At 40.9% G+C, this 11,053-nt stretch overlaps 1 protein-coding gene across 2 annotated transcripts in view; it reads right to left on the reverse strand.

Annotated features, from left to right (window-relative positions):
• The window catches only part of fbln1 (fibulin 1), a 32,322-nt gene extending 21,760 nt beyond the window's left edge, over positions 1-10,562 (reverse strand). Inside the window, exons 1-8 of one of the 2 annotated variants that reach the window (XM_031727922.2) lie at positions 10,286-10,561; positions 6,838-6,946; positions 5,099-5,228; positions 1,556-1,697; positions 1,030-1,089; positions 853-939; positions 541-678; positions 306-443 (exon numbers count right to left, since the gene is read on the reverse strand). In XM_031727922.2, the coding sequence (XP_031583782.1) occupies positions 306-443; positions 541-678; positions 853-939; positions 1,030-1,089; positions 1,556-1,697; positions 5,099-5,228; positions 6,838-6,946; positions 10,286-10,340 (859 nt within the window). In that variant the 5' untranslated portion in view covers positions 10,341-10,561. Of the gene's footprint in view, positions 1-305; positions 444-540; positions 679-852; positions 940-1,029; positions 1,090-1,555; positions 1,698-5,098; positions 5,229-6,837; positions 6,947-10,285 lie in introns of both variants that reach the window. The other variant, XM_031728004.2, reaches the window with a different exon arrangement.
• Positions 10,563-11,053: the final 491 nt, after the last annotated feature.

Consider the following 11,053-nt stretch of genomic DNA (forward strand, 5'->3'; position numbering starts at 1 on the left):
CGATGAGGACAGGTTTGAGTGTAATAGTGAGCCCCAAAAAGACCTAAGTCTTATTACATATCTGGAAATGTAACTGACTTAAGGCTTCAAGAACAGAGGTCTTAATGATGTTAATTTATTAAAGAGCATATGTCAGTCATCATATTGTTAAATATTTTGAAATTTACATTATTATGAGGACATTTTGAGGGAAGCAATTTAAGAATCTCAATATCCTTACAAGTGCTCAAGTAGAGATCATAAATGACAGCAGAGCTCTGTATGGGACACTTAGCCACAATAAATCTTTTGGTGCTAATGCTTACCAATACAGTTTCCAAGAGCATCCTGGATAAAGCCAGATCCACACTGAACTTTGGGCAGACAACGGAACGACCCCTGGGTGTTCTGGCATTGAAACTGTGGTCCACAGTTATGGATACCGGTCTCACACTCATCAATATCTGGATGAAGACATCACAGAAGAATTTCCTGTCAACACGCTATGAACGGCAGCCAAAAAAAACAGCAGATCAATGTCTCCCTACAAACAGCAGAGACCTTTGCAGTTGTTGCTGTCAGTGAGCTCATATCCTGTTCCACAGCTGACTTCTCTCTGGCAACGGAACGAACCCTCCGTGTTGATGCAACGCTCTCCTCCCCGACAATTGCTGGCTCCCACCAAACATTCGTTGATATCTGAGAAAAAACAGGATAGACAGTAAAGGAATACATCACACGTCTCCTGCTGAGGCTCTGTTGTGTGAGTCTTTTCCAGTAAAAAAGTCTTTTCTTTATCACCAAAAACAGTCCTGATATGAAAATATAAGACTGAAATCATTACATATATATAATAATACAAAGGCGGCTTACCCTCACAGCTCTTTCCATCTGGTTTGAGTTTATAGCCTTTGAAACAGGCACAAGTGTCATTCCCCACACAGCGATGAGCACACTTCCCTAAAAGGCACCACAGACACATTGATATCTGATCCACACTTTTTAACACAAGTGCAGAAATCACAATTGTTAGCTTTTATTATGCTTTACCATTGCACTGATTATTTAACGCTGAATCTCCATTTTCAGTTGTCTCGTCCTTGTTAGGCACTGCAAGAGAGAGAAAAAAGCATGCTTATTTATGCACTCTTAACACCTTATGCATGAAATCTTTTGGCAAAACATTGTGTTACTAGTGAAGTTCTGACTTATTTTTGATGGTCATTAAATTCCTTATTTTATCGAGTCCAAAAGCTCATAATCAGCATGCTAAATTTGTCCGATTTCCACATTAATGTTCAGTAGCTGAACCTAAGCTGCTATATAATGAGCTAAGAAAATGAACATGTAATAACCATAAGCGTCCACTAGGGGGCGGTGTAGTCGTATGTTTAAAACCAGCAGTCCTCCTATTTTTACTTCTAATGATTTTCATGTTGATTTGCAGAGGTTTTCACTTACTTTAATCCACTTTTTTATGCCCACTCTACTTTAAATTACATATTTTGTTTGTTTTATTAAAAAAAAAAAAACAATAAAAGAAATAGCCTCCTGCAGGATTGCATTTTTTACCCACGTTCTCTTTGATGCGCTGTGGCTCCTTCCACACAGCAGGCCCGGGACACCAGATTGCACTGATGGCCAACAGATAGGTTGTGGTCACAGGGTAGGCCAAGCTCATGGGCTGTTTTCCCCAGAGTACAACAGTCACAGCACATCTATCGAAAACAGCATACAACACAGTATTAGAGAACTTTCAGCATAGACATGAAAAATTTGCAAATAATTGAAAGAAAACAAAACAGAGATCTTTTCAGGATATTGTGTACCAGCAGAGGTAAAACAAAAATGAAGAAGAGCAGACAGAGTGTTGGTTAAAGAAGTGAGACAGCCTTTTAAACTGACAGCTGAGAATAAGCTGCTTTAGACAGACAGCCAAGCTCTCAATCAACCAGACAGACAGAAAAAGAGCTTTTTTGAGACGATACGCCAACTGGCAGGCTTCAGACGGGACCAGAAAGGCAGTCAGTCAGTTAGAAAAAGAGAACACAGAGGGAGACAGTGATGAGATGACATCATCCCCCCTCTCCCTAATGCATGCTCAGTCAATCATTATGACAGCCCGGTAATGTCAGTTATGGACAAGAAAGGTGGGGAGTGTGACAGATGGGCATGTTTTGGCAATTTGGTTATGCAGCTGGAATCTGACTGTGAGCGTGGTGGTGCACACGTGCAGCGTTTGTAGTGACTGCAAGACTGAACACAGGCAAAGGAGAGCAATTGTAAGAGTTGTGTACCAGTAGTGGCTGACTGCTACTCTCTGTGTTTGTTTGTGTGTGCTTGTTTATGTGTGGGTATATGCCTGTGTGGCCTTGACTGCTAGAAAAATTTTTGTTCTTAGGACTCTTTTAGTGTAAACCACCCACAACAAGCACACAGACACACTCCTGAACAGTTCGCACAAACAACTGCTTTATATCTTATCTTTGTCCAGCTTTTTCTTGCTTCTCCCATGCTCGCTTAGAGTAAGTGGCCTTTTTATTAGTTTCATATGTGAAACATCAATACGGCATTCTACTATCATCACTGCAAATCTTACAAAACACAATAATGCAGTTTCTAAATTGAAAACATAAAACCTTATCCAGACAGCACATTGAAGCAAATCCCCTTTTCTTCTCTCTGACTGACTAGAGAAAGTACAACATTATTTTCACAGATATTGTCATTATTTATCATTTAAACGTACATTTTGTTCTGTCCATCTTGCATCAGCATGCTGTCTTTTTCCTTGAGAACACAGATTATTTGAAGAAGCTCAGAGTTATGGAATAAGCCACCCACAGTCCTGATTTCTTTCTTGTCAATCTGACGTCCTCAATATCAAGTAAATGATTTTATATCCACCACTGTAGCCAGTGTCTGTGGAGTTTTGCACATTTGAGACATATTTTCACACAGGAACTATGTAAGCACCAACACATTTTAAGCATATTTGAAAATGTGCATATTTTTCTCAAGCTTCTCACGTTCCTTCTTCCCGATGTTGGGAAGGTCTACAGCCATTTTTCTCTTCGTGTCCACCGCTACTATGTCCGGTTGGTTAGTCATCACCAGTTTGTCAATGCATTTCTCAACCATCCTTGGGGACGTGTCCTATTTTGACCTCGGGACTTCCAGGACATAATCGGCACAGATGTTCCTGTATACTATGCCAGCCACTTGGTTCATATGTGCTGCCAGATGCTCATAGAGTTACACTTACTTTCTTTAGCCCGTAAGTGTGACTCATGTCAGGGCCTGGTACTGTCTAATGCTTCATGCTTGAGACTCTTTCTTGGATGTCTGCCTCTGTGATGGTTACTGGATCCTGTTCAGGGAAGTTGCTGCGGTCTTCTCTTAGCTCCACTAGCCACTGAGCATTGTTGTTATGTGTTGCAACCCCGTGGTGGTGTTATTCCCATATTGTTTTCATGCTACTAAAGATGCTCCAGATTTTAAGCATTTTAATTTCACAAAAAGGGTGTGGCAGGAGAAACTTTGTAAAATAACTTGAAAGCACTGTAGAGAAAATTATTTTGTAAATGCATCATCATAGCATGCTGCCAGCCATGCCAGCAGCAGCAGAGAGAGGAACACAGAGCAGCTGATGTTTGTCAGCATAGAAGAGGTTCTGGTAAATATGGGAAGCAATCAGCTTTGGTTATGTGTTAAGGTTGGCTTGTTTTCCCTCATCAGAGCTACACTGCTAATTTTATTTTAAAATAAAAACATCATGTAAATAGGTACTCCTATGCAGAACACAGAAGGCTTTATATTCCTTTAAAATGTGCCTGAGATCAGGCCATCTCTGTCTCTTTATGGATGTCCAACCACAAAGAATATGTATCTCAACTGAAATTAAACATAAAATACTCATCACACGTATCTGCAATTCCACTGTTCCATTTTATACAGCACTTTTGAGTAGGTCAAAGCTTTAGTACGGTTGTAGCATGCAGTGGGGCTGTGTGGGGCTACACCTTTAAAAGCTTCTAAGCAGTATATAGTAGATCACAACTAAACTGTTAATGGATAGAAATTCTAGACCAAATTCTTTATTAAATAATTTATCAAAATACTTCTGAAAGACATAAAACCAGTTAAAGGGAACTAATGAAGGTTAGAAAAAGAAAGCATTTAAATCTGTAATCAAAGATGGAAGCAGATCTTACACGAGCCTAGATTTGTGTAAAAGTAAAGATTTTCATGCTAGTTATAAAGCTCACTAATAATGAGTTTATATTGGATTGTAACCCCATTAAAATTACTATTTATTTCAATTAATTTAAAACAAATGGGAACATTTCTCTATAATGTTGATGTTTGGTGCAATAGCTATGCCTAATCATTTTTACTGTTTTGGTCCTTTTGTTTTTAAAGGTTGACTTTAGTGGTGGTTTTGATTTTCCTTAAGGAGACACCCTCATCAACTCATCGAGTTACGCCACTGACCAGCCAATCGGTGACATACAGTCTGTTGATGTCATATTTTTGGATTGCTCAGATGGCTACCTATTCCAGAGGAATAGATACTAAAAAAGTCCTGGTACCAGGTACTTCCATCTAACGGAAAACCCTGCAAACCGTGGCGAGCCGACCTGAGTAGCTACTAATGGAAAAGGGGCTTAAAATTACAAGAAAGTCTGGCTTCTTGGAAGCAGAACATAAGGAAACCAAGGGTGATTCAAGATTCTTGCCAAAAACACTGTATATACTGTGTATATAGTACATATAGAATGGAAAATAAAGGCAAGAGTTTGCCTGAGTTTGGTTGAGAAGCATTTCAAATCTAAAAGGTGCTTGGATATGCGCTGGTGAAATATTCCACAGTCACAGTTTAATTTATAATCTAGCAACAAGTTTCATTCCTCCCTACAGTGACATGCCTCATCCTGCTGCACAACACACACACACACACACACACACACACACATAGAGAGATATACAACACTGCTCTCATCAATCACTTGCCATAATCATCGTCCAACAAAGTGGTTAAAGACGTTTTTTGGTGATTTACTTTTCTGTTTTGTAATTTCTACTAACAAAACTCTCATATACACTCATACAAACGCACCTTTGTAGTCTTGGTGTCGCAGGTGTTGGTGAATAAAGAATCGCAGGCCCCCTGGTCTTTGGCAGTGTTGATACCATTGGTGCACATTTTATCCTCGAGCACTGTTACACAACACTGCTCCTGCACTATCCTGTCAGCAAGAAAAAACACAAAACACAGGTGGTGCATTTACTCTCTGCTCCATCGATAACTGGCTCATGGCAAAGCAAATCTGTCTTAAAAGTGCAGCTCATTAAAATCGGCCCGAGGCGAGCCTGACGGGGATCTCATGTCACACTGAAAACTGATGAATGACTGGGCTGAGTAAGTCTAGAATGAGCTCAGCGGAGGATACTCCGAATGTATTGTGTTTGCAATGCTGACAGCTCTCTGAGGACTCTGTTCAGATTGTTTAAGACCCAAGTTAAACCAAAGATTTCAGTCCCAAGCTGCACATTTGTCCAAAAATATCTAAATCACTAAAACAAACCTCATCCTACATTCACACCCTACAAAAACAACAAAAAAAAAGCAGAACAGCAGGGGCCCTAACTGGCTGACTAACATTTGCCAGTATCTGTAGTTTATTTGCAGCCACAATGACATCACCGGGACAGAATCAGTCCACCATTTCTTAAGAATTTGGTGACACAGTTAGGATTTGAGAAATAGCTATAACCATAAAATGAGTAACATCTTGAGACAGGATGTATTGCAATTGACCTTCACCTCTGAGATTCCCCTAGGGATTAGCAAAACACGAATCTTCTGCAAGGATCATTTAAAAAATGACAATAGCTGTTTAATTGTGAAAAGCAGTACCGGGAAGAAGCCAGCCCAATCTGACAAAAGAGCGTTATCATAAAAATATGTTTTACTAAATGTTTCTGTTCAGATCAGATTTCGTTGTATTGTCTAACTGTCTGCCCAATCAGTTAAGGGAGCGGAGGGGAGGTTGACTGTTCCTCCCTGGTCTGGATCTCTGTCTCCCTGCAGTTTTACAAGACAAAAAAACATAACAAACCAAGTTTTTTTTATCAACTCTTACCAGAAACCTCTTTCCACATAAACCACTCGAGATCTGAAAGTCACAACAAGGTACACGCCTCCTCTGCAGAACCTTTTAAGGGCACAGTCGTGTGCTCCTGTTTTCCTTTTACTGTTTTTCTCCTGTTTTTTTTTTCTTTCTTCTTACGTTGGTGTCTGAAGTAATCGCTCAGATTTCCTGTTATTCCCTCCCTCTATGTTGGATTTCACCTCTAAGGTATTTCCTGGGTTTTGAAACAGCCCCTCTTCTGACCCCCCTCACCTTTTTCCACCCCTAAATATTACCCTGCTACCCCCACAAATCCCTGCCCCTTTTCCTCTCCACTCCTCACACTATAATTTAGACAAATTTGGGATCACTTACAGTGGCAAATGTGTTTGCCATCAGTTTGGCTTATAGGCCCTGAACCTGTGGCAGCACACCTTCTATGGTTACCAGCAGACGTGTTATTATCCCATCACTATTAGCGCTTCCTGCTCTCACGTGAAGTGAATAATGTGCCTAGAGATTTATGGGAGTAAGGTAAAGCGATCTCATATTAAGGGCATTTAGACATTTCCTTAATATCCAGCACATGCCAAATCACTTGGGCCCAATACAGTGGATAAAAAATATGATTTTGACAAAGAAATGCAGCATTTAATAGCTTGGAAGTCTATAAACTACCCCACTTAAACCTAACAGAGCAAAGTAGCAGACAGCACCGGCTTACCTGCATGTGGTTGACTCAGAAATAAGGGGCAGGGATGCACAGTCTTCATGATCGGTGCCATGCTTTTGCCCGTTTTTACAGCAGTCCTCCATTGAGATTTGTTCTGCTCCTAATAAAAACAACACTGTTTTTACCTTTGCATGTGCAAACAGGTGAATCACAACACTCCATTTTCACATGTGGCATTGTCATAATAACTGCAGGCCCCACAATATAGTGCCGGCCACCTGCCTGCCTACACACACACACACACACACACACACACACACACACACACACACACCAAGTGCCTTAACACACTGTGCCTCAAATATATATCAGATGGCAAACTTCTAAGCATCATTTGAGGGAAATGAGCAACATTTATCCGATAAGCATTTGTCTTTCAGCGAGACCAAACAGTTTTTATTAATTGAGCTATGATGATCTGTTTTTTTGTCTCTCTTTCCTAAACAAAAGACAATCCTGCTATTGTGACCCAAGACAAATTGTATAGCAAATAAACAAAATTCAGAGTCTGTTTGACGATATGAGAAAAGCCTTGAGAGATTTTTTTGTTTGTTTTTTGCCAAAGACAATGAATGATGGATATGTTTTTGCAGAACCACATGAGGCCTTTTGACTGGAGCGCGACCAACTCTGTGGTAATCTGGCTGTTTATTCACGTGGATTAGAGAGTTTGGAATGCTTCGACTCTCTAAACAATCAGCCGTAACAATTACATCAAGCACGTTCGTTTGCCTGTGGTTAGCGTGTGATATGCCAAACGTGAAATAGCTTTGGCAGATCCACGTCTTGGGCTTTTTTTCAGTTTTTTTGTTGCCTGTGTCTCAAACCAAGATCAGTCTACAAAATTGACATTAATCATCGTTATTTCCCCCCCGAGAGGAAAAAGAGAAAACAAATATTGAATTATCCAGAATAGTGATTGTGAAATACCTCAAACAGAACCATCTGCGTCTAGCAGGAGTAAGCAAGATCAGATAATAAGTTAGATTAGGCAGGTAGGGAGGGAGGACAAGTGTCTGGAATTGCAGTCCACAGTTTTATAGATTTGCTGCCCTCTCCCAGAGGTGCAGGAGGAATGTTTTATTATGACCATTAAATCAAACTAGTCAAGCTGAGGCGAAAGCGGGAATAGTTATTATCACAAACAGTCTGCACACTGGTAAACCTCGTGGAAACACAACGCAAGAGTTGCTGTAAAACTTAATTTCTCAGGTTCATCACGAGTTTCTATAAGTCCCACTTGAAATCTAGAACTAATATGAGGAGAAGCATAACAATGACACAAGAAAGAGTTCTTTAAAAAATGACACGTTTTGATTGTTGTCTGTTTCTTTAAGAAAGTAAGCAAGGTTACAGGGAAAAAAACTGTGGCCATTCCTACTACAGAAAGGAGGTTTAACCTGGCAGAAAGGAGTGAATATGGATATAGGATTTATTGGTAGACAGGCATATTAGCTGACTCACTACTGACTTCTGGAAGTCTGGCACATCCCAGTATCCTCTGGCCAATAAACCTTGTAGCAGCTGGATGAAATGAGATGACATTTTAAAAGCTTTTCACATGGGCCTACCAAGTAGGCTCCCCCAGCCTCTCTCTTTCTCTGTCTCTGTCTCTCGCTCACTGACTTAATTTGTTTTCTGAATGTGTAAGTAACACCAGGGTGTTCCAAAATAGCTAGAAAAAAAAACTGTGCCCACAAGAGGCTGAAAATATGGATGTTTATTAACATTAATGGATCCTATTTAAATGTGTGTACCGCTGTGTATATGTGTAATGTTTTGGTTTTTTGACCACTTCCAGTAACTGACACCATCTTGTCAAAACACATGATTTGTATTAGAACTGGAAAGGCATCCAAGAGGTACACTTCCAGAGTCCAACAAAATGAACTAATCCTAAACTCTTTCTCTTCGGGAGCTTAGTCAGTGCATTTTAAACGCCAGGAACAGTTGGTCACTTATTCTAAACTTCCCCCAGCGATCTGTTCTGGACTTTTCCCCTCACAGTAGCATTCTGCTGATAACTAACTCTAACCCACTAGGCATCACTGACTCATTCCTTTGCCACCGCTGTCTGCTGACTCGAAAACCTAAAATTGAAAGACCAGAAGTGCTTTAAAACTGCATGGCTTCTTGTCTTTTATCAAAAAAAAAAAAAAGAAGAAGAAGAAGCAAACCAGGCACAGCTGTGCTCTGGTTTAGATACAGCCTGCCATAATTCTCAGTCTCCTCGGTGCATTGTCTGTCTGGAGAGGGCTAATTTCCATTTTGGATGATGTTGCTAGCTGTGAGGGCCATTCTGTCTTGGCAGAGCAGCACATGTCTTGTCTGCGTCTAGACGCCTCATGTAAACAAGGCTTAATGAGCCTACTCGTGGAGCCCCGCCTAGACAGAGGAGCTGGCCTCAGACAGACATCACAACGTAGAAGTGTGCATCTCTTTCATAGGCACCACTCAAAGCTTACATGTGGAAGCTTCTTCCAATCTTACTGATATATACAAAAGGCTGAAACAGAGGTCGAGCTTATCTATCTGGAACGCATATGGTTATGCAGTTGGTTGAGCTGATACCCAGCAGATCTGCAGAAAGACCTGCAACACAACCCCCTACAGAGAAGGCAGCTGAGAGAAAGTTCCCCCTGCTGACTGTGAAATTGCCCCAGTGGGCTTTTTAAGACACAGCTAGTCTTATGACTTGGTGACCCTGCTGTGAGGCTCAAGTATAAATCTCACCTTTCTGTCTAGGACCACCCTGCCCTGGTGAGATACTGGTTGCTCTTACAGAGCATCACAGCATACCAAGGCACTCAGCCTTTGACTTGCAGGCAGAGACCTCAGGCAGGGTGGACTCTTGCCTGACAACTGGTGTGAAACTACATTTTAACACTCTGGGGGGTGACATATCATCACTTCATGGAACAGAGTGATTCCAGTCCACGGTGTAAATAAATAAAACACAGTAGTGAGAGCGTTAAAGGTAGAAAAGGTTAACTGGAAAGTTGCTGTGGGTTTTGTTGATGCAGTGCACAAAAAGTTGGAAAATGGTTTAGGTGGCACTTTATATCGTCACAGTGCTACTTATTGTACATTGTAAGTGGTAATAAAAAAGAAACAGAGGGAAAACAATGATTCTAAACAATAGTTTCAATCTTTTAATTTGAGATGTTCAAGCCTTAGCAATTTTAATAAAGACCTGCAACACTTTGAAGCACCCACCTTTGTAAACTTTGCTTTCATCACATGCCCCAACTAGCCTCCAGACAAATGCATCACTTCCCCAAGTATCACCCTTTAGCCTGTTATCTGTCTACTTCTTACTTTGAGTACTTTAAAGTGAAGCTGCCATGCAATATGCGCTATTGATCCAAATCACTATCACATACACAGTCCCACTGCTTGGCTCACCTCGCAGCAGTGATACCCAGCTTCTCACGCTTACCTTGGCCAAGAAGAACTCCGAACAGAGAGCAGAGCAGCGCTACGCGCAGACCCATTGAAAAAGGTGAGACTCAAAGTATCAAAAACTGGAGAGAAACAGACGTGGACGAGGTGGACTTTCCGATGCTGGTTGTTCCGCGGGGATGTGTGAAGAAACTGCAGTGCTCCTTTAAAAAAAAAGATGAAGAAGAAGAAGCTAGACTGGGAAAAGAAGTGGATTTGATGGAGCTGAGAGTCGCAGTTGCAGCTTGACTGAAGGAATGAGCGTCTAATTACGGCACCGCGAGGGGCGGGCTGAGGGCCACAGGCGCACACTTACTGCTTATCTTTTTTTTTTTTTTTTTTTTTCGGCTTATTTCAAGCCACATCGCAGTTAAAGTTTATGATTACAATATATAATTTACAGGTAGTATATTTTAGCAAGTGTACAAAAGAGCTGTCGTTTTAAAATATCTCCTATTGCAGATCCTTTTTTTTTTTTTTTTTTTTTTTTTTTGAGTGTCCTGAACAACATCTGAAAAACTGCCTCGGGAGATGGGACTCGCAGTCATCTTCGGGCTACTGTACCGTGAAGTGTGCGCGCACACATGGAAACTGCACTTCCATCAATGGCAGAGCAGAGTATTTCTGCCTGTGACTAATGACTGTAGTGATTACCCAACATCTGGAGCTGGTTTGGGGGTATTTTAAAAATGTGTTGTGGCTATATCCAGACTGTAAGCCTGGAAACCTTTTGGATTTCTCTGACGAAATAAGGGAAATAAAGAAT

The sequence above is a fragment of the Oreochromis aureus genome, linkage group 7, assembly GCF_013358895.1.
Source record: "Oreochromis aureus strain Israel breed Guangdong linkage group 7, ZZ_aureus, whole genome shotgun sequence".
In the NCBI taxonomy this organism is placed as follows: Eukaryota; Metazoa; Chordata; class Actinopteri; order Cichliformes; family Cichlidae; genus Oreochromis; species Oreochromis aureus.